Genomic DNA, 24182 nt, shown 5'->3' on the forward strand with positions numbered 1-24182 from the left:
AACATGTTTTTGCAAGAAATATTTTCTAAGGCTAAACAACATTTGATGAGGGTGTGATAATAAATTACCAAGCATATATCTTTGCAGCTACTCCAAATTATGAGTATGCGTTTGTCCTTCCTATGTGTTGTTTCCATAGAAGCGGAGCTTAACCTTTTAAGTGCAGATTATAAAGGCACCTAATTCAATTAAAATTAGACTTCAAGCATATCAGCACTTAATACTCAAGAGTTATTATGTGATTGGATATAGACGTTGTCGTGATTGGCAGGCAGCGTGGTTTCCATCTGAACCAGCTGGAAAAACAGTGTCGTGGTTCTAACTTTTAAGGTTTTCCATACATTTCCCTATGTAGTCCTAGTAATTGCTAGGTAATTCCTCTGAAATACAGGAATCCAGCACAGAACACAGGAACACACGTGCAATTAAAGTTATTTATTGTAGGTTTTCTTTTCTGAACTGACAAAGAGGTTTTCCCAGAGATCGGTAACACGACACAATGTTATACACCATTTCACAACTAGTCCCTTGTTGCTTTATTAAGAACATAGTAATTTAAAAATATCTAAATATTTACATATTAATAAAACCTATATACAGAAGATTGAGACATTTTTACCTAAATATGGAATGATTTTTTTTTCTTCTCTCTAATAAACCCTATAAAAAGATTTCTGAAGAAAGTCTGAACAGTAGTCACAGTAAGTAAACACAAACGCAATCTTCCAAATTTACAAAACGCTGATTCTGTTGCTGAAGGGTTATGATACGGACACGACAGACCAGTGCCCCCTGCCCAACGCAGGCAACTCCAAGCCACGAAGGAAGGAAAGACTCAAATTTTAAGGTTTGCAGTGCACATTCGATCTATTCCACAGTTTCAGAGAGAACACGGTCATTCCTAAAAGTTCACGGTGGGTGGGTGGGGATGGGCTGGGAGCCTGGTTTCTCAGACGCCGACAGAACAAGCCGCTCCCCGTTGGCTTTGGTGTTATTTGTGGGCATTTGATGACCTCTGAGAAAACAGGCTTTAAGATCATTAAAAAAAGAGATTAAATATTTTTAAAACCATCCCACTCTGTAATAGCACTTCTGTTGAGACACTCAAAGGCCAAATAGTTTCCAAAAAAAAAAAAAAAAAATGCACCTAAAATATACACAGGGAAATGAAACACCGTTGTAAAGGCTCTAGCAAGCTCTCCCTCGAATTGCAGGAAACACACTCAACCGCTTGGTGATCAACAGATGTTGCAGGTAAGACCTTCTAGACTATTTCCCTACATTTTTAAAGTGAATTTAGTGCTGATGAAAGGTGCAGAAGTGAAGGTTTGCATGGAGGGCCGCGTACAATTTTACCTCAGCCCTGACCTGAAAGGACCGACCCCTTCAACGTCTAAGAGGGTAGTGCAATTTCTTGATCGATTCACTCAACTGCTGAGATATCAATAGTGTGCCAGTCAAAAGGTGACTTTTTTTTTTTTTTAAAAAATAAGTGAATATTGTCGCCATGGGCAGTGGTTGAAAAATCACAGTGTGCAGACCCTCTTCCTGGAAATCGGCAAACTAATAATACGTTTTGAGATTGAGGTGGCAGGGCAAGCTGGGGGGGGAAAACAAGGGGAGAATGACCACCTCCAGCAATCTGCACTACAAAGATGCTCGAGGACCATCCTGCTAGGACCACGTAGGGGAAATTGTTTGAGGAACAGCTTCTCCCTGCCATAGATTAGGAAATGGGCATTGGTGGGAGGAATCCTGCTCTATTTCCTGCTAAATCCAGCAAGGACATTTTAATCATAGCTGCGTACAACTGGTCATTGGTACCACAGCAACCAGGAAAGGAAAAGTGCTTTGCACAAAAAAACTTTGCTGAGTCAAATGCTCATCGAGGCCCTGGGGTTTGTGATGGAGAGAGATGCCACCCCGGTCCCCGGGGACGGGAAGAGTCACCCGGCTGTGTCTAGTCACCTTTACGTGGCTTAAGACGAAACACTGCTGGCAAGCATACAATCACGTGGAAAAATACAATCATGGAGGAAAAACAAAAGCAAGAGAATGTCTTCAGAGTGGATACCCTGCCAATTAAATAATGCCTTGGTTACAGAGGGAAATCATCTTTAATTAAGATGAAGAACAGTGAAGCAATCTGGCGGTTTTGTTATTTGAGGTTACATGGAAAAGGTGTGAAACAACACAAACTTGAAGGGAAAACGGTATGGACGTCCATGCCTTGTGGTACGCTGAAGTTCTTGCGCCGATCTTGCAGGAACATTATTCAAAGGAGAGGATGTTTCTATCTGCTAAAAACACTGATGTAGGATGTGAAATTCAAGCTGAAAAATCTGGGTTTGTGTCTATCAGATGATCTGTTGTGGTGTCGAAAAGGTTACCTGAAGGAAGAAAAAGTTTGAAGAAATCAGTTAAAAAAAAAGAAAAATTTAAGAAATCAGTAATTTGCAAAAAAATAAACAATAAAATTATGGAAATTACATATTTTAGTTCTAACTTTAATTTTGATGGCGCTGAACTGCTGGTGTGTACGCAGGCAGCGGGTGCTGAATTCCATTTAGAGTAGAGCCCAACTGGCTAAAGAAAGCAAATTAAATAGATTTTTTTGAATACAGAATTTGCCAGCCAACATATAGTGCACCCCACTTCAGATGTAAAGCGCTGCATTAGACTTTGGCACAAACTGCGCTGCGATGCTCACCCCTTTGAAGTTACGGTTCTGAAGAAGTGAAAAAAGCACCACATGAATTTTAAACCTAAAGTACATACTTTGGGATGTTCTTTGGAAAAAAACCCCACATCACTCCACAGCGGTCTAAATGCATATGGGAGAGTGTGTATATATATATACACATACATATATATAAAGGTGCGTGGTATGATTATATCCCATCTTTTTAAAGGCACTTTAAGAATGTGCTTTTTCTAAACAGAACAATGAAAGATGGACAGAAGAATTACAACTAGAGCGCTAAGAACACAGGGCAAATAGGAGACAGACATCAATCAGCCTGAGAGGCAAATACAATCCAATGAAAAGGGAAGACTCATACAATCATGCACTGAAAGGATAAAGATTTATATTACAATAAAGGATTTATATTTAAGGTTTAGAAAAGGGTTGGGTTTTTTTTTGAAGTTTCGTTTTCTTGATATTGTATTTCAAGAGAAAAGGAGACAACCTATATAGAATTGGATCGTTGCTATTTTCTTATCATCGGTTTCTTTACCAAGGGATTGCTCTCATCTTTTTACAAAGCTGTATCACCCCTGGACCTGAGGATTGGAATGTTAGTGTTTCGGCTTCTTTTAGGGATATCAAAATTCTTTCTCATCTTGAAATTAACCCAAGTGTGGAGAAACCATACAAACTCTCAGCACAGCTGCGGTCCAAAGTGCGAGTATAAGGAAGGCTCTCTCATGTTCCTGGGCTGCTGCATATATCTTTCACATGAAATTTTCAAGATGAGGATTCAAGAAAAAAGGTGTTGCAGCTGGGTTACAGTTGTTTCCATGTGCAGAACTTATGGGTTATGCCTTCCTTTTTTTTTTTTAAACACAAAAATCAGATGCTTCATGTAAATTACAGACCAAATTAAGATGAGCCTTTTTGTAGTGCCAACATATATAGAAAGACTCTAAAAGCTGCCACATCTTCATCCTGATAAAGATCTATCTCACACCTTCCAGGTTCCTGTATCACTGAGAAACCAATCAGTCTTTCCACTTAGTCCATGGTCATTAGCCTGGGAGCTGTCTGCTCTGTCTCAGCTCAGGTCTGGACACAGCCTTCAGCTTCTGGTAGGCGCAAAAGCTGGAACTGTGGAAGACCTGAGCTTTTCTAACATTTCTTAGAGACAATTCTTCTAGTATTTTCTTGAGATTTATCTGTCAATGCACCAAAGTTCCCAGCAAGTTTAACTGCCACAGTTCTTCCAATTTGCTTTAAACACCCTTCAATCAACAGCTTTCAAAGGAAAGGCCCTCTTAGCGTCGAGGGCGATTTTAAAACAGGAGCATGATTTCTGCTCGGAAGTGCTAAAATATAATTGGGCAAAAACGTCTTCCTTAGTTTTCTGAAGATGTACCAGCTCCATTTTTTTTCAAGGCTTTTGAGTTCCAAAAGAGGGTTTTGAAAACAAAACAACTCCTGTTCACCCCAAAGTCTGAGACTTTGCTAATTGTGGGCACAGAGGGAGCAGGTTCCAACCCGGCTGTAGCACCCATACCGATGCCCTGCACTGTGAGCCCAGTCCTGCCAGCACCTCCAAACACCACCTGAGCTGACCCGACCCTCTCTCGGGAAGCAGCCCTCTTCCCACCAACGATGAAGAGAGCTGAAAGCAACTGCACTTCTGACTGAGGTGTCTCACATGAAGTGTCAGCCATAGGCTGTGACCTGAAAACGCATAGGTTGAGACATTTCAGCATCGGTAGTCCATGTATACCCAGATCTTGTTCATAATGTCGTCAGCGTCACAGGCAGGGGTGACTGAGCACGAAAGGCAGATTAAAGGCATCTGAGTTTTCCCTTCATTTTGCACCAACACTTACCATTGATTCAAGTCATTCACTCTGGGTGCTTTTACATCACAAGTTTGTTCAATTCTTGAAGACCAAGAGAGCAACCCTCTTTCATAAATAACTTCCGTACCCCACCCTTTCCCCCTCTCCAGTCTCCTGCAAGACTCCCCTCGAGCAATCCAATTTGGTCTGGTTTTATTCTACCAACACACCAGGTTAACCACCGATCACAGAACCACAGAATCATTTAGGCTGGAAAACACCTTTAAGATCATCGAGTCCCGCCGTTAACCTAGCACTGCCAAGTCCACCACTAAACCATGTCCCTAAGCACCACATCTACACGTCTTTTAAATACCTCCAGGAATGGTGACTCAACCATTTCCCTGGGCAGCCTGTTCCAGTGCTTGACGACCCTTTCAGTGAAGAAAGTTTTCCTAATACCCAATCTAAACCTCCCCTGGCGCAATTTGATGCTGTGATTTATCTGATATTAGCTGTCATCTGCAACCGAGGCCCATTGCACCAGGCACTGTACAAACACAGAGTCAGACAGACTCTTCCCCAAAGATTTTTCAAGCTAAACAGAGAAGACAGCTGAATAAATCGCACAAAGGCTCTCTTTAAAGAACCTGTCAGTAGCACCCCTTTATAAAACCAGCTGTATTAAGAGATGGAAAGACCTCTGGAAGAGTTATATTCCACCTCTTTTGCTATACTCCTTGAGAAAAAGCATCTGTATTTTGGCTATTATAATTACTGTCATTATACTGTCTGTGTATCACTTTAAATCATTTGCTTCCAAGAACAGTATGATATTACATGGACACATACTATAAAGAGGCCCTCGCACACACATAATAATGGCTGTGAGTCAAATGCTTGGCTTACAGCCTGTGAGCATCACCTCCCCCACCGATGCAAATTGCAGCGTGGCTTATTTAGGCGTCCCTCCACAGATAGTACGGAGAGGAACACATCGCAAAGGAAACCTTTCAGCTCAAAAATTGCATGTATGGATGCTCAAAGGTGTTCGAGCAAGCAGATTGCAACGGTGATCTGCTGCGGAGTGGAAAGGGAGTCATCTCTACCGTAGTCATCTCGGCACGCTCAATGACGTACGACGCAAGTAGTAACTACAGAAACTGCGCTCAAAGAAAAGCACAGCAATCCGATAATTCTGCTCCTTAATATGATTACCAGAGCAATGAAAAGATAACACTACATCACATTAGCAACCTTTATGAGGGTCCTCTTGCAACGGAATCGCTTCCCTCCCCGATAAATGAAACGAACAGGATGTCAGTTGGAAGAGACCTTTCAAGCCAGAGCTTCCTGCATCTATTATCACAACTGTACCCTGAAATATTCAGCGGCTGGCCAAGAAAGCAGCACGGTGGCTCGCAGTCAGCGCGTGCTCCCAGCCCCCACTGGGTCCATGCCAGAACAAGACTATAGCTGCTTGTCCTCCCAACTGCTTCGCTGGTCCTATTCCTTAGTAACTGCACGTGCTCCGACAGCGGGATTTCAACCGACAGTGCTCCATGGCTGGCAGCTGCTGCTCCGGCACACAGCAGCGGGTGTGTGAAAGCGCCTTCTCCAGTCCTTACGCGACACAAGAGAGATTAGGAAGCCCTTGCACAAGAGACAGATGCTGCGATGGTACTAGTACTCTCCCGACCATCCCATAGCCTCCAGGTACTGTGCCCTGCGCTCAGCAACTCAGTATCAGCCCTGTCCTGTTCTTCAAAGTAACAGCATCACTGATCTCCAACCACCCTTTGTTGTTACACCTTAGAAATATGATAAAAATGCACCATAATCCACGACTCTATTTGTCTGCTCAAGATCTTCCCTTGTTTTAATTTGGCTTTGGGGATAACAGGTAGCATCTTGGTGAAATTACAGGGAAATGACGCTGTGATGCAGGAAAAGGACCATCTCCCCAGGCTCCAGCCCCACTGGATTCAGTTCCCCATCAGCTCAGTTACTATTGACAAGGCACCTATTGATGAACTAATTCTTAATGAGAGGGTGCTTCATATTTCAGTCTCAGCCTGTCTTGGTTTCAATACCACGTGCAACAGCGTGCAAAAACCTAATTTCCTAGCCCACACTGATGCATAGCTACAATGCTGTTTAGCAACTGTCAAGCTTTTAAGGCAGGGTGGCTGCACTTCAAGAAAAAATAAACCAATGCTTAACTAGCTTATAGACAGATTTGCAATCCTTCTGTGAATCCAAGATATTATTGTTAATACTCTGGACAACTGAACAGATGCTACAATACAAATTATTGTGTCTGTCCCTACCAAGAACTCTGTTAAGAATTCAAATCTCCCAGAAATACCAGAGATGAGCGTGAGTCCCTGTCTGGCATAAGAAGGGTAACTTACTGGCTTTGTTAGCTCAGCTGTTGCCATGAACCTTGAGGTTTTTCGAACAGGAAATAGAGGGGGAAACTGCAAGATTCTGATGCATTTGTTTTTTAATACAGGGCATTCAAAACTTAAGATAGCTGGGTCCTGTGTGCAATTACCTGACTGTATATGGCACACCAGGATTATTGAAAACTGCTTCTGTGCCATAAACAAACACACACTGGAAGCTGATAAAAATTTTAATGCATTTTACCTGTTTGTAGTAGAGAAATGTCCGGCTTCTCATCACAGTCGGTTGCTTCTGCTGATTACAAATATAAACAAGAAATCTCATTACTTTTACTGAATAAGGGAATGCGATTAAAAAGCTACATACTGTAGAGTGATTTTGCATTTTCCATCTACTTTCCTCAGCTGCAATTTGTTATTGCTCAGTTAAAAACTCACTGCTTGGAGGCAAAGGTCATATAATAAAAATGCAAACTCAGAAGAGGGAGTTGGGTATTAAGAAGCAGTAGTGCCAGCAATGGGATGGAGTAACACTTGCTCTTTTTAAGGTTTCAGGATATCCGGATGATAAAAGGAGTTGCAATCATTTGATAAAATCACATCAGAAAAGTCCTCAGCGGTCTCTGGAGGAAGAGCCTCTCATGCTGGTACTCCACCCTCTGACAGCTGCCATCATCCGACGCCTACAGGGAAAGGGTGAGTACTCCATTGTGCACCCAAACTTCCCGTGACCACAGGCAAGCTCATTTTGCAGGGGACAGATTTACTAGGGCAAAATGTTTTCAAAGATGCAGGTGGGCACCTGGTGTAATTACAAAAGCACGTAACCACTTAGGTACACAAGCAATTACCATCTATGTATACACACGTGCTTTCAACCCACGGCTTATGCAAGATCATTTGACTTAATTTAGCCCACGGTGAAGGAAGGCTAAAAGCCTAATTTGTTCATCTCGTATTTGCCACAGGCCAAGGGTATGCATAAAGATAGCTAATTTGGCTCAGCAGATGTGCAATGACTTGTTAGACTGCAGTACCCTGGAGCGTGCATGTGAACCCCAAGTAAGTTATAGGCGTGTAACAGGAAAGCAGTGCCTAACCTACACAAGCCCTATTCAAAATCCTATTACCTTTGTCTTCTGGCACTTCAGCATGATATTTAAGGCCTTTGAAACACAATGAGATCTTTCAGAGTGCTTCAGCAAACTAGGTGTGGGCCTAAAGGACCAGCCCATTACATTGTACACGGTCAGTGTGGTGGATATACATATACTCGCATCCATTCATTGCACAATATCCATAGGGATCAAATCTGACCAAGGCTACAGATGTACGGAGCAACTTAGTTCAGCTCCCACTTGAAACTAAGCTAACTGTCGTGGTCATCTTTACCATGGCTCTGTACATGAGGATGTCGAGTTGTTGCCTTTATGATGATATTCTAAGAAGAACTAATCCAGTTCCTGACCTACATTAGTTTCCTAATGTACTTAGTTTCCTAATGTAGATCCATCAACCTCTGTCTATCCACCCCAGGACCAAGAGGCTGCTCTCTCTCGCACGTGCATGGATGTCAGTTTAGTTTTTAGCTATAAGCTCTCTACTCAGTTCTGTAAAATTAATTGAACTAAACGAACTAAAACCCCTAGTGCTAAGCAGCTTTCCTCCCACAGAAGGTTTAAATGGAGAGCCCTGACAAGTACATGGCACAGACCTGCAAGTGACTCTGTGCCTTGAACCGACACATTTTTCTGCTCTCTGTGAGAAGGTGGCACACTGGGCAGAAACAAATTAAGTGGAAGGAAAGGGTGGCTCAATAAATGGAAAGAGGTTACCTAGGCTGGTTTGAATCTGGACTGGACGATGGAAGGATTGGATGTGCATGGGAGGAGACAGCACAGTGAAATGAGCAGCTGAGAAACAGCCAGCAGGATATACACAGCTTAAAAAATCTGGACTGACAGTCTGAGGCCAACTTCTAGCTATGCTAGGATGAACTACGTGCACCAAGTGATTCTGCGGCAGAGCTACTCAGCATACGAGAGACAAAGCTGTAACTGGTCCCTTGGGGTGAAGGGTCCCAAGCTATGGAAAGCCTTCGCTCTACCAACACCAGGGTTGGTGCCAACTAGGCTGTGCTCTCAAGTGATAGGTTTTCTGGAAATCTCAGCAGCAACTCCTGAAGTAGCTCTAGAGACGTGGTTACCTTTCTGCCTAACTGGTCTCCCTACACCTCGCTAAAACTGAGCTCAGAGGAAGGCAGTAATACAGGAAGAAACAACTAGGAATTACCTCGCTTTCAGAGGATAAGGACTTGAGTCTCCAACTTTGCAGAACCAGCTTTGTTGGTAACAGAGCTACCCAGCCATTTTAATCTGACACAAGCCTGATAGATGAAGTCCAGCTCTCCACCAATTGTTCCAGTCCTGTTCCTCAAGCCAGCACAAACGTTTATACAGTCACCGAGATCAGATCTAGTTAAAAACTGACAACACATGAATGCTTGTGCCAGCGCCAGAAAGGGAGTGGAAGCACGGCAGATTTATGAAACTGGATACGTAACCACAGCTTCAGGTGAAGTATGACACAAAGGCAAGACAAACACCTCGACCTCCTAACATGGATGTAAACCATCAGCTTCTCACATGTCATTCCAAGCAGGAAAGAAGGGTTTGCCTTCGACAACCGCACCCAGAGACTGCCAGCCAAACTTTACTTGTCCTGAGCCAGCTTGCAAGACAAGGCAAGCAGGAATAGATCCTACTGTGGGAATTCAGAGCCTCTTTTCTGTCCTTTGCTTAGAGCTCAGTAGCTCTTGCAAAACAAACCTGGTAGTCGTTTCCTTAGAATTTATTTTTTTTTCCCCAAAAAAAATTGTTTGGCTTCCAATGTACATGGTTGTCTGTTAAGTGTACACCTGCTGGTTTGCTCCTTGGACAGGAGTATATGTATGCTTAGGGTTGGGCAGATGAATGCAGCAGTTACTCATTTTAATATTGCCATCTCTATCTAAGATACTGGCCACAAAAGCACCGTACCAGATGTTGGCCTCATATCCTACATCTTTCCTGGTCCTGTATGAATTGCTAAGAAAAAAATCAACCTGATCTCTCGCCGACACATAGATACTGCAGCAAAAATGCAAACCAGAGAAATCAGAAGGATGAAGAGAAATAGAAAGCAAAAAAACCCTCATATGAAACAATGGAAGCAGTAGTTTGAACAAGGACGTGGGAGAAAAGGTGTATTTCCAGAAAAAAGGTAAGCATTTTTTCTTCCTTCATTCCCACTATTTTACGCTGCAACAAGTTAATGTTAATTTTAAACAACAATTCAAGGATGAAGCATCATGGCATGTAGTTTATTTAAATTAATCCTGCCTGAAAAATTTCAGCATGTTTTCTAATATTGTCATATTTTCCTTTATGGAGCAGGGCAATCAAAAGCTTCCAGGTTACGTGCAAGGTAATCACTTTGCATGAACAGCTCTTACCCTCTGTTATTGGGGAGTATTACTCATACAGTATCAGCTTTCCTGTCTACGCAATGGACAGCCGTTACAGAATAATGGCTTACAGGCTCTTCAAAACATAAAAAGGGAGGAAGAACTTACTGCGAGAGATGTGTGGCCCCTGACCTACTGCTTATTAGTGGATGGAGAGTTTAGTAATCAAAAGGCTTGGATGCTATGTCTGGCACAGAGGTGACAGGAACAGCGAGTCAGCTCCTTCTGATTTTACCTGGTTTAAGATCTCTGTGCTAATGGTTGACTGTCTCTCTGTGTGCTGCCGCTGGCAATGCCACCAGCCACCAGCCACCTGCCCATATTCTCTTTTGCAGGGTGAAAAGACCACGCCGTGGGAAACCCGCCACCGTAAATTACAAGGCAATTTGCATTGTAATTCACGCTGCTTTAAGAGAGGAAACCTCTGCACATGCCTTTTCCTTTGACTTCTTCCCTTCCAGGGCCACTTTTCATCCCATCCCAGCAGCCAAAAAGGTTCATCTTCTCTGTTGGGAGAAGACAGATCTGGCACTATGAAGCCGTGCCCCAGTACTGTGCTGTTGGCATGAAATGGGACTAGTAGTCAAGGCTGAAGAATATTATCATACTCTTTAATTTTAATTATAACATCTGTTTGTAACATTAACCTCACAGTCTCTTCTCCCCTTTGTGACAGCCAACTTGTGAAATTTTGAAAAGACTGAACAAGGCCAATAAAAATTTAATGGCAGTGACAGCTTTATTCTCAGATCTAACAAATAAAAAAAACCCTACACAAGTCTCAGATCTCAAGCAATAATCTAAAAGAACTAAGAAAAAGCCAAAGCAAAAAAAAAAAATAAAAAGAATATTTCCAGCTATGAAAAATATTGTCACTGATTCAGAACTTAAATGAATTTTTATTTGGCTTAGGATAACAACCTTTCAAAATCTACACAGGGGAACTATTTTCTAGAAAGCAGAATTTTTAAGTGTTTTTTTGATTAGCTTTCCAAGTAGGGAGCTTTTCTGTCCCTAATTCTAGGAGATGAGCCAAACATGATAAATAAGGTTGAAGCTGGGGAGCATCTACGATCCAGTGATCATGATTTCATTTAATTTGGAAACACTCAGGAGAGTACGCCCTACAGAAAAAGGTACAAAAAGCAGATCCACCCCACTCATTTGCTACAATTCTCTGAAATTATTAATATCACTGAAAGCTAGAGCAGGATTTACATTATCGGACTGAAATAATGTTTCACAGGATAAAGCAGAGAGGGCTGCTCATGAATGCAGTGTCTTACTGCCTGGTTTGAAATGAAGAACTAATCAGAGGATGCACTAAATGGCTCAGGGGAAGGCAAGCAGGATGGAAAGTCTGCCTCTCCTCTCTTAAATTTAAAATTTAGCGCAACTAAAAAGTTGTCTTGTGGCTTCTGTAAAATAAATGGATCATCTTAAGCTTTTTTCAGATAAAGCCTGCGCGTTACGACAAACCAGAAACCAATGTAGACAAATCAGTGCGATCAGGCACCGGAGGGACATATTGGCTCAGAAAGTCTCAGGTGAATTTAGTTTAAGGCTGGCGCAGATTTGTTCTTTGGGCACCTTAGCCTATACCCATGGACTTAGCCGGTGTGTTTCAGTGAGCAAGTGGAGACAAAACTAAGAGAGAATGACGTGGGGGGTCCGTACATTGAGGACACTCACTCGGAAGGGCTCAGCCTCTGCTCCACCGGACACACACGGACTGGAAGAGCTCAAGAGCTCAGCTGGAAGAGTGTGAGTCCCATGTCTCAGTGGCTGCAATTCCCATAGTTTTCAGATTCTTAAAAGCTATATTTTGCAACATGGAGTCCTGGGACACCTTCTCCCCATAGCAGATCAAACCTCTCTCCACGTCTGCCCTCTGCTCCTGTTTTGGTCTCCAAGTTACACACAGCTTTAATGATTTTAGTATGGCTGGCTTCACAATGAGTAGTTAAAATGTGCACAGTTCCCACATGACCAGTTTTATATCAGGATAAAGCTGCTGAGGGCAGTGAGACTATGCTAGCAAGCATTGCAACATCCTTCCCTTGGTCCTAGACCTCCCCGGGCATCTGCTAACAGCCAGCGCTGGAAACAAACTACGAGACTAGATGGATCTGTGGCCTGATCAGCTCTATGTCCCTCACATCAGAAGCTCATGGTTGTAATGCACAAATACTAACAAATTTTGTTTCAACAAGATGAAGATGTTACTGCAACCAGCTACCTGCTCCTGCCTCTCTGCTTTCTGCTGTTTTGCTGTCACAAAGGCTGTGGAAACTTCTCATTTGCTTCAGTGCAAGGTCAGGTTGGGTTAGCGTAGGCCACCAGTGAAGATGGTAGCGGAGGGTAAGGTGCAGATGGCCACTGTGGTGTGTTCGTCACTCCTGCTAGGTCGAAAAGAGCATGTCTGCCTGTGGTCTCATGTCCGAGAGAAACCGGTGCACTTCAGGGAACGGCCAGTAAACCAAACAACACAAAAAAAGATCTTTTCTACCCATCTAGGTGTCGTGTACTTTTTTTCAGCAAATAAAACTGAGGGGCTGCTAGGTACATTACTGCTCACTACTTATCCACATACCAGTTAACGAGTTACCTTCCCTCTGCAGGCAGAGACAGATATTGGACCCTATCTTATTCAGTCACACTATGCTCAGCTTCACTTATTTTTCTTCATAGCCTTACTAGCTTAGAGACAATATCCTCTGCTTAGATTCTCCCATCCTGAGAAAGGACCAGAGATGGAGATGGCCCCATTTGAAAGGCAAAAGCTGAACTTCATTGTCATTTTAATTAATATCCTGCAGAGGCACGAAGAAAAGCAAATAAAAAAGGATGAAAGAAAATAAAAATCAAAACAAAATTAGGTCAATCCTCTTTCCTGAGGGATCTTCTGCAGACAGCCTAAGGACCTTCTGCTCCCTGCAGCCCACGCTGCACTCGTCACCTTATCGAAGCCTGGCATCCCAATTCCACCCTCCTGTCCTGTGGGGGGGCAGGACAGGCAGCCTTGGAAGGGGCAGAAAGCAGTCCTGTTGTACAACACCAGTAATCTGACACTGTCTTTAACAAGATTATCTTGTATCCCTCTCTCCTCCCTCCCCCAACACGCACAAGAAACCCTTTTTAAGGCTAGCGCTGGTTTGCTTCTCCACTCAGAGAAGCTTATGTTACTGAATAATCTGCACTTTTTTTTCTCCCCCTGTGTGATTTCTGTCTCTGGGTGTTCCTCATTTTCCTCAGACTTACCCTTTTCCCTCCTGGCATTAATAACATTGTGGAGAACGGTTTCAGATGCCAGTCTAAGTGTGTGTTTCAGATACACAGCTTTGGATAGAAAGCGTTGGTTCTCAGAGACAGGGAGCCGGAGAGGACCTTTCCCGTGGTCTCTCCCCGCAACCCGTAGCCACGGGGACCACCAGCATGCCCTGCAGAGCCATCGGGTTTCCCATCCGTGGATGCGAACAGGCACTTAATTGTGGTGATGGGCAGAAGGGAAGAGGGGAAAAGGCAGGCAGCTAAATATGGTAACAGTGAAGGACCGTGTTTAAGGACATTGGCACAAGTGATGTGCCTCAGACAATGGTGTCAGATGCTCCGAGGGAGCAATGGGTAAGAAATACGACCATGAGAGAGCTTTAAGGAAACACTAGGGTGAGGAAGAGTAAGCGAAGCCTTGTATGAAGAAAGCCCCTTGTAGGATAGGAGGCATGAAGATGGGAAGGAGACTAGTTAAGGTTTATAAAGTAATTACACATCTCTTAATCAGTGATATTGCTTTCCCATGAATTCTACCGGGGATTTCAAGACTGCACGTTGCTGTTCATTGCTGGAGCTGAGAGCTCACCAGCTGCGTGCTGCCAGGGTGACAGCTTAGCGCCGAGCCTTCACCACTGGCTGGTCCCAGCCCCAAGCATGCAGGTTAACCCAGCCCAAGTTGAGCAGCTTTGCTGCAAAACCCTACCTATATTACCTGTTATTCGCTGCTGGAAAGCTCCCTCCCATGTACTGCAGGGCCTTGCTGGCACAACCAGGGTGGGTGGGTTTGGGTTTTTTTGCTACAGCGATGCTGATTCTTTCACAAGGAATGTGAGAAAACTCATCTATCCTTCCAGACACAAATAGTTTAGAGGGAAAGGTCGTTTGGGTTATGTCTTGACAGTACAGTGAGTGGCTTGTCAGATCAAGTAACACAGAATTAAAAAAACTTCCACTTGCAACCCTGGATGGATCAGCTAGTTTAGGACTCAGATTTCATCAAACACTGGGAAGAAGAGTTTGGGTGCTAATGGAAAGGGGTTTGAGACAACACGTGAGAAAGACTCAAAGTTAACTTGGCTTCAAAGACAGCTCCTAAACTTGCTACCATACCAAACATAAGGAAACACTGTGCTTTGCACAGAAACCTGCTAAAATCTCAGAGGTCTAATTTTCATGGAGTGAACATGTACAACTCTGCAGTTAACAAGAAAAACGCTTCTGTGGATACAAAGGCTGTAAGATTTTAACCTCACACTCGCATGTCGTTCCTTATATTTTTATACATACCTGAGCCTCTTTTTAATCGTCTTCTTGCCAGTTTAATTTGATCCTGAAGAATCTGGACCCAGTCCCTAGGACCAGGAAGTTTATCCACATGGTTAGCAGTGCAGTATTTTTCCGTAAAGACTGAAATAAAAAGATATCATCTTTTTAAAATGTGTCACCAGAATGGAGAAAAGGAGGATGGGGGGGATGATGAACAAAATATATCAAATTATCCACTTATAAAAAAACATGTAAATGGCCAAATCTAGGATTGCGAGAACAGTGTCCAACTCAGCGTTTCACAAGTTTATGATTCAGAAGTCATTCGTGTGTATAAATATCACAGCAATACCATAGTTAGTACTTATAAAAGCCCATCCCTGAGAAACTGTCTACACCTGGTGTCTTCCATTCATGATTTTCACACAAAAACATCACAGAAAAATACTAGTGTACTTTGAACTGAGTCTCCAGATGTGGCAGGCACTTATAAATGCCGCCTTCCATATGGTACGAGTACAGAGCTGAAGATTTGGTCATTTGGTGGCCTCTTGGTCAGGTTCCTAAGGCTGCAGGCAAACCGATGAAAAATAGAAGTCCTACCACTGCAGAAATCTCTATAGTTCTCATACTGCCAAACCAGAGGGAATAGAATTTTTATACAGCTACTAAAATAAAAAAAGCCATTACTGAGAAATAAAGAAGTATGCTATAGGCCTAATTTTATATTTTGTAAAAATGGTACATAGAGGGTCAACAATCTCTTTAATTCCATATTTATAGCAAATTTAGGAATGTTATACCAAAAATACAAAATTATAAATGGAGTGAAATTGATGCAATTGATTTTCACCACACACCTGAGAGGTGTGCAAAAAAATAAACAAAAGCAGAAATAGAAAAAAATATTATTACTGCAGTCTTGGTCAGAGGCCTCAGAGCTCAGTGTCCAATTATGACTGCAAACAAAGAAAGAAAACTGGTCCCAGCTCAAGGAATTTGTGATCCTTGAGAATAAATGTCACACGAATGCCAACAAAAAATTGACAAAATTCACTATTTTTAACACACGCTTTTGAAACAGCATTAGCTGATAAGTATAAAGGGACCAAAAGTAAACACACCCTCCAAACTCCTTCTGTGGTAACAACTCCACAAACCCATTGCATGAAAGGCATTAGCAATGTTTTCCTCTCAGCCCAACGCTGAGGGCTCCCCAGAGAGATCAATACAGCCCAACACATTGCCAGTGTCCGATTTGCAACAATTACGGTCTCTCTGAAGGTAGAAATCACCCTTCCCTTCTGAATCCATCCCGTACCTGACACAATGGGAACCTGATCAATGACTTAAGACTCCTGCTTACTTCAAACACGCAACTGCAGTTCCTGTTTGTGATCAGGGCCTGGGGACAACCTGTGACACCAGGCCACCCACCACAGGTGCCTACTGTGGGAATTACGTCTGCTGCCTGCTGTTGCCTGCACAGGAAGCCAGAGTCCAGCAGCCTTGGAGAGCCAGTATGTTAATTTGCTTCTCTTCTCTAACTTGCTTGGTCCTTCTCTTGAATGAAAGTCAAAATAGCTTTGATTGTTCAATGTGTGGTTAGGGAAACACCAACATGGGCAAAAATGAATGCAATAGGAAGGAGGCAGAAATGGGACCTCTCCTTTCTAGTCCACCTGAGCTGTACAGTGCTAACAACTCCCTGTATCAAGGAATCACAGACTGGTTTGGATTGGAAGGGACCTCAAAGCCCATCCAGTTCCAACCCCCCTGCCATGGGCAGGGGCACCCTCCACTAGACCAGGTTGCCCAAAGCCCCATCCAACCTGGCCTTGAACACTGCCAGGGAGCCAGGGGCATCCACAGCTTCTCTGGGCAACCTGTCCCAGTGTCTCACCACCCTCATTGTAAAAAAAATAATTCTTCTTTATGTCCAATCTAAATCTGCCCTCTCTCAGTTCAAACCCATTACCTCTTGTCCTGTCACTACAGACCCTGGTAAAAACTCTTTTGCCACTGTTCTTACAAGCACCTTCAGGTACTGGCAGGCTGCTATCAGGTCTCCCCAGAGCCTTCTCTTCTCCAGGCTGAACAACCCCAACTCTCTCAGCCTGTCCTCATAGGAGAGGTGCTCCAGCCCTCTGATCATCTTTGTGGCCTCCTCTGGACTCTCTCCAACAGCTCCATGTCCTTCTTGTACTGAGAACCCCAGAGCTGGATGCAGCACTACAGGTGGGATCTCAGGAGAGCAGAGTAGAGGGGCAGAATCACCTCCCTTGACCTGCTGGTCACACTTCTTGTGATGAGGCCCAGGATATGGTTGGCTTTCTGGGCTGCAGGTGCACATTGACAGGTCATGTCCAGCTTTTCACCTACCAGTAGCCTCAAGTCCTTCTCCTCAGGGCTGCTCTTAATCCAGTCATTTCCTAGGCTGCATTGATACTGGGGATTGCCCCGATCCATGTGCAGGACCTTGCACTTGTTGAACTGCTTGAAGATCACATGGGCCTGCTCCTCAAGCCTGTCAAGGTCCCTCTGCATGGCATCCTTTCCTTCCAGCGAATCAACTCCACCACTCAGCGTGGTGTCATCCACAACTTGCTGAGGGTGCACTCAATCCCACTGTCTATATCACTGATGAAGATATGAAATAGTAGTGGTTCCCAGTACCGACCCGTGAAGGACATATCTCACATACGTGTGAACACAGTTCATTGACTTCTGAAGGAAGGACTTCACTGGCTGGATTTCTAGTCAATGACATAAAGGAAAAATAACCACTTCTGATCTCTTTTTTTCTTTTTTCCCCCAGTCCTGAGTGAAAGATTGATGTGACTCACAAGGGAACCTGATCACCCAGGAGAAACACTACAACTGATTCAACAAGTGCCACTGAATACCCAAAGTAAAAAGAGAGAATTTCTCCCCAGCTAATCATCCTGTTATAGAAGCACTAAATTACTTGTAAGGATGGCAGTTAAAATGTTTTCAGACAGGAAGAGTGATTTTCAAGCAAACACTCCCTCCTTTAAGTTCTCTGCTCATTTTTGCCATGAATGTAGCCTTTTCTCCACTTCTGTATCTCTGTCATGGAAAAGGAGTAAAAGTGTATCCACTAAAGGATATCTGAGCACGTGATACAGCAATGTCCTACTGATAATAACGCAAACAACATGACGCTGTTCTTGTGGAGATTTCATACTGGCTCAGTTATTTCTTGGAATAATGAAACCACAGTGCTGGATAGCCCAGCACTTTGGGGGGGAAGAAGGGTGCTATTGGGGCCAGGCTGAGTAAAGATCCACAGGACGTCAGCTCTTGGCATCTTATTCCATCACAGCTTTTAGGGATGGGCTCCCCTATCAGGGATCAGGCACTAGCAATTGGGCAATACTGTAAATGCCAATAAAGATCACTGTTATTGTAGCGGTACCTCGTAGTACCATCACAGATGAAAATTATCTGTTGGAACTACAACTCCCTCCTTTCTTTCCCCTGGGCTCAAGGGAAGAGGTTAAACCAAGCTTCAGAATTTGCTCTGGTAATATGAGCTTAGCTACGGAGAAACACTGCTCTCTGCAGTGGGTAACGACAGCTATTTTAATAGTGCTGCTGTATCTACTGAAAAACATTTCTTTTATCACAGTGCTGCTCAAATTAGAGTTTGGTTTTCTTTAAAAAGTAATTGTGAACTCCTTTTTTCTTCTATTTAACTTATTTATTAAAGTTTTTAAGGAAGAATGAGATACAGATGGAGTGAATTCAACTTTTGCAGATTATTGAGCTCAAGAAAAGAAGGTATAAAAAGAGTTTGTGATTGAAACCTAATTATAAGCATAACTGTAAGAAAGTCTGCCAGAAACTCTGAAAGATGTGTTAGGACTATGACACGGCCACAACATACACTTTAGTGCAGAATTGCACAGGTTGAAAGGGTCCTCTGGATGTCTCCAGGTCCAGCCTGGTGCTCAAAGTATGGCCAACTAGATCATGATGCTCTGGACTGCAACCAGTCAAGTTTTGAATATTTCCAGGGATGAAGCAGCCCCTCTGAGCCCCTATTCCACTGTTCAACTACCCTTATGTTGAAAAAGCTTTTCTTGCTGAAATTTTCCATGTGTCCGATGCCTCCTGTGCCTCTGAGAAGAGTCTGACTCTGTCTTCCCTACATCGTCCCATTAGGTAGTTGTGGACACCAATAAGGTTTCTCTTGAACCTTCTCTCCAGTTCTCTCAGCCTCTCCTCATATGACACTTCACATACATACCTCACCTGCTTCAGCATCACAAGTCGTGGTGGCCATCCACAGGACTCAAGCCAGTACATCAACGTCTTTCTTGCATGAGGAGAGGGAGCCAAAAATGGACACAGAGGTGGCTGCAAAAGGTTCCTCTGCCTCCTTTTGCTGCCAATGGACTTATAGAAGCTCTTCTCATCGCCTTATGTCTCCTAGGTTAGCAATCTGTACCCTAGGATGAGTCACAGCCTCTAAAATAAGCTCTATTTTGCAACACAGCCAGCCTTTTGGTAACTTGGGTATTTTCCCTACTACGTCCGATTTCAAAATAATAGAATCCTGTTAGGAATCTCTGATCTAATACTAACTCTTCATATGTTGGGATCACAGAGTTTGAAGCTAGAAAGCAGAGATTGCTAAGAAAAACCACCCAGCACAGGGTCCTCACATCGACTAAGAAATTTGCTTCCACTGATGAAGGACCACCACAGTTCCTACGAGCATCAAACTCATCTCAGTCCCAATTTTACCTTCTTCCATGTCTCCTCAATCCAACCACCAACTACTAAACTATTTACGAACAGACACAGTCAGATACAGTGCAAGCCTCAGACTTGTGATTGAAGAGGATAGTTATGCTGTCATTATGTTTTCAAGATTTCTTTGCATCTCTGATAGCCAGAAAAAAAAATATTATATGAACACTGAGATTCTAACCTTACAGCCCGACTTCAGAAACCAGGATCATTGGCTTAAAATTAACACAAGCTCTCCCTGTAGAAGCTATTTTTAACAAATGTATGAAAGGGAATAAAAATAAGACTGCATATTTTAATAGGTCTAACACACGTCAGAAATTCTAATCCCCTTACACTCTCCTTCACTGAGAATATGTTCTAATTACACACAGGAAAGCAAGCAAAAACATACCTTTTATTGCACCCACAATATTTTGGTCTAGTCCTTTCCGGTTGTCATTGAGCCCTCTTTTCCTTTTGCCGTTTGGTAAAGAGTTAGCCAAAGTCTTGTCATCAAAAAATGCACAGACCAGTTTCCTAAAGAGCAGACTTCCTGAGCGAGTATAGTTTGATAATATAGAGTCCAGCTGAGATTTCGGCATGAAGACGTCAAAGCCTTCTGCAAGTTGCACTTCTGGCTACCAAAAGAATACAAATGTTTTAATTAAACGAGCATTCAAAGACATTATTTTACTTCAATCATGCATCTGGTGAGACTTTACAATCACTTCATCAAACCATGAATCTCTTCCCAGCTATTCAGTACCACAGCAGTCTACTTCATTGAAATCAAACCCCATCAGTGAATAAGCACCTTAAAAGGCAAATCAAATAATCATACTCATCTCTAGCCACTGTAATAGTTAACAATTTTTCTAGGTGTACAGCTAACAAAAAGAAAAGAGATACCTTTCAATATTGGATAATAATGACAAACCAGAGGATCGTCCCAGAGCAATACTCCTTATCGATGCTTTTTGGATATTTATCTAACCATTTTATGGACTTGTTTCACTGCTAAATGATGGGAATGGGTGTGCTGTGGGGCAGCCAGGCATTTCCAAGAAGCACAAATGCAGGGCTACCAGCCTGTTGCATGTGGATTCCCAAGAGAGCTTCCAGCACAGATATGGCCCATATGAGTAGAAGCAGATGGTGAGTTTGAGGTTGCCCTTGGAGCCAGCACTTGCTGATGATCCATTTCTCCCTCCTTTTCATATTCCCAAAATGCATCCTTAGAAGAGGAGCTTATTTCAGCACAAAAAACCTCAGTGGTAAATCACAGGGATTTATGTGACTGTTAGAAAGTCAGACGGAGGGAAAGAAGAGGAAGCAAAATCATCCTGTATTTCACAAGAATCTCAAGTACATTGTGGGCCAAAGCAGACAAAGGCCTTCGAGGAAGTCCTGTTACTAAGAGTCTTTTTGCTGCCCCTGTCTGTACATATCAGAAATTACACGAACAATATTTGCAGTATCTTCTTCTGTGACTACCACACAGTGGTTACACAAGATGTCTGTATGGAATAATTATATATCTAGAATGAAGATACATCATGAATAAGCTGAAATTTTTAAGATATTATCTGGAAGCTGGCAAGGGGGGAAAAAAATCAGTGGTTATGGTGTGAGAAAATAAGCTAACATTACAGCCTTGCTCCTAATAACTTGCTCTTTTTTTTCCCCTATATGAAAATATATCCACCAGTGATGGTGAGTTTTCTAAGATATTTACAGAGCAAGAGCAAATGCCATCTCCCATCAAATCACCTGCAAATGTCTTGAGTCTAGACAGAAGAAAGGGCTGCCAATCTCAGAAGGATATGGCTGTGTAAGTCTTTTCCCATGGATTTTTTAAAAATCAGTATCAAGAGACTTACATCAAGCAGAATATTTTCAAAGCACATACTATCATTGGATATGCATGGGTATTGTGTGTTAAAACTGAAGATTACAATGCTTTGGGAAGCCAGGATGAAGAATCTTAAAATATGCAGATAGTAATTAAAAAAAAATAAATCTAAAAAGCACATAAGTTTCTCAGCTTTTTCTGGATGAAAAGTTGTTCTTTTTACCTTGAGAACTTTCAAAATGCTGGATCCAGCAAAACAGTCAGAGTTACTCTATTTGACATTTGACAATCTTCTGATGTAGGTGGGGTTTTAATATGTTACTTCTAAACTTTCTGGTGACAGAAAAGATTTTCAAGAGTAAATAAATGTGGGCCAAGTTTACAACTTGGGAAAAATTGTACTTCATATTAATCAAAAACCAGTTGTCATGGTGATGAAGGCATCTTGTCCTATTCTGTTACTTGGGTCTTGGGTCTTATGATAGCTATGTAAGTTGACCTCGATGATACAAGATGCCTAGGGCAGACAAATCACCTTCAATAATACAGCTGTAAAATACATTTCAAACCTTACCAGTGCACCAGCGTGGAGGAGTCAACATTATTTTAGTTTTGGCTATTTTATTCTTACTGTATGAATCAATTTGTATAATAGTGAAATAATTTGAAGGCAAAACGTTGATTTATTCTTGCTTTCCTTGAGTGGCAAACTATTCTTCAATCAAAGGCAATCAGTACCTAATTGAACTTCATGACCACTTTGAGTGCGGTTTCTCAAAAGGAAAAGCATTTTTTAGCAGATAATGATCATGGCACAAGGAACTGCTAGGTAAACTATTTGTGTACAATAAAGTAAATAAGACCTGAATGCCAAAGGCTTTTGCTGTGCTAAAATTAACAGGCAGCTAATTAGATTTAATCCTGGACATTTTACCAGGTTGTACTACACAGATTAGGAATGATTAGATTATAAATGAAATATTGTAACAGTAAAACAAGCACGAGAAAGTTTACCTAAGAGTAACAGATCACTACATTTAAAAAACAGGTTCTCTGATTCATGGGCTGGATTAAGAGTTGGTCTCACAAAAACTTTTTCCGTCTCCATAAGTAGTAGTATTTCATCTCAACAAATCTGAAGTAATTGCAGTGTTTTCAGTAGCCCCAATTTTACACATATTAAACTGAGATTTTTCTTAAAGTTCAATAAACGTTGGCAAAACAACAGCAGCGACAGTCCTGGCGTGTGACACAGCAGACACTACAGACAATCCGTGCAATATTCTCAAGGGAACATTCATTTATGGTGGTGCGTAAAATGTCTTTCAGTTTTTTCAGGCACTCAGACATGCTGGTCATGAGCACAGTAGAGATGCTTATGAATAAATAGAAAAAGATAATACCGCCATTCATTCTGAAGTAAGTGACTTTCTTTAGCCTTCTCAAAATGTTTAAGGTCACATTTTATTTCGCTGTTAAATATATAGATTTTCAGAACTCAACTGGTTTCTTTCCAAAGACAGAACAAAATCAATTTACTTGTCTCGGGGTTCTGGCTCTGTAAATTTAGTCAAACAACCACTGTGGCAAGCAGGGGCCAAAGCATGGCAGGGCAGATGAGGACCTGATTTATGAGCCACATGTCTTCTCTTTTTTTTTCCCTTAGGTCAAATTGGCAACTACGAAAAATGGTGTCCAGCGATGGAACACATTCATAAAGCCAAATTAAATTCCATCGCAAGTATAAAACTGTTTTCAAAACCATGTTTCAAGCTGAAAAGAGTGCCACAAGCAAAGAAAAATTATAAGCACAAATTGAGTATTGGAGATAAATTACCAGTCCCTCCCCAAACCATTCCCTCAAACATTATTAAGAATAATACTACAAAAGAAAAACCTCTAAAAAAGCATTGAGCTAGTTACTCTGTATCACTACACTGACTCTATGGCATGAGACTGCAATCTAATTAGTGGTGTGGCTTGCATCTATATAACTGAATTATCATGACTGCTCTTTTTTATTATTAGTTCCCACTTCCAGAAAGGTAGAACATTATCTGCTGCATTGTTTTCATTTACGCTTATTGATACTGAATTTAATTATGTTATTCTAGCTCATAGTACTTAGGAAATTGGAAACTGCCTGCTCAAAATTAAAAATATATTAAGAGAAATTAATGATCAGTTTACTCATCAGTGAACTGGTTCAGATGACATCTACTTGGTCATTAAACAAAGCCAATCAGCCACCAGATACATGAAATTTCTATCATTGCGTACATGTTGTATGAATCAAGAAAATATGCTTATTGCAATTTTACATGTGACAAGTACACATTTTTAAAGTGGCAAATTTTGGCCCCTTTAGTCACACTGACATCATCAACAGCATCAAGGCCGTCATCCAGCAACCACAGCAATGAAGACCAAATGACCCAATTCAGCAAAGACTGAGGGATGAACTTTATAGAGGTGAGGAGTCCCCTGAAGCTGGTGGGACCAGCCAGGCATGAAACACAGCACATAAATACATCTTGGCAGGATAAGGGCATACGTGTGGACTACGCGCGCTCATCAGCAAATGACAGGGTTGTGAACGGTT

The 24182-nt window shown here is 42.2% G+C and overlaps 1 protein-coding gene across 5 annotated transcripts in view; it reads right to left on the reverse strand.

Moving 5' to 3' along the window:
- Nucleotides 1–420: 420 nt before the first annotated feature.
- The window catches only part of BEND7 (BEN domain containing 7), a 47294-nt gene continuing 23532 nt past the window's right edge, over nucleotides 421–24182 (reverse strand). For 2 of the 5 annotated variants that reach the window (XM_075767909.1, XM_075768234.1), the window contains 4 exons: nucleotides 20141–20366; nucleotides 14989–15108; nucleotides 7168–7218; nucleotides 421–2390 (listed from right to left, as the gene is read on the reverse strand). In XM_075767909.1, coding sequence (XP_075624024.1) covers nucleotides 2329–2390; nucleotides 7168–7218; nucleotides 14989–15108; nucleotides 20141–20366 — 459 coding nt within the window. In that variant the 3' untranslated portion in view covers nucleotides 421–2328. The remainder of the gene's footprint in view (nucleotides 2391–7167; nucleotides 7219–14988; nucleotides 15109–20140; nucleotides 20367–24182) is intronic. The other 3 variants (XM_075768159.1, XM_075767991.1, XM_075768075.1) reach the window with 3 other exon arrangements.

The sequence above is a fragment of the Balearica regulorum genome, chromosome 1 (genome assembly GCF_011004875.1).
Source record: "Balearica regulorum gibbericeps isolate bBalReg1 chromosome 1, bBalReg1.pri, whole genome shotgun sequence".
Lineage (NCBI taxonomy): Eukaryota > Metazoa > Chordata > Aves > Gruiformes > Gruidae > Balearica > Balearica regulorum.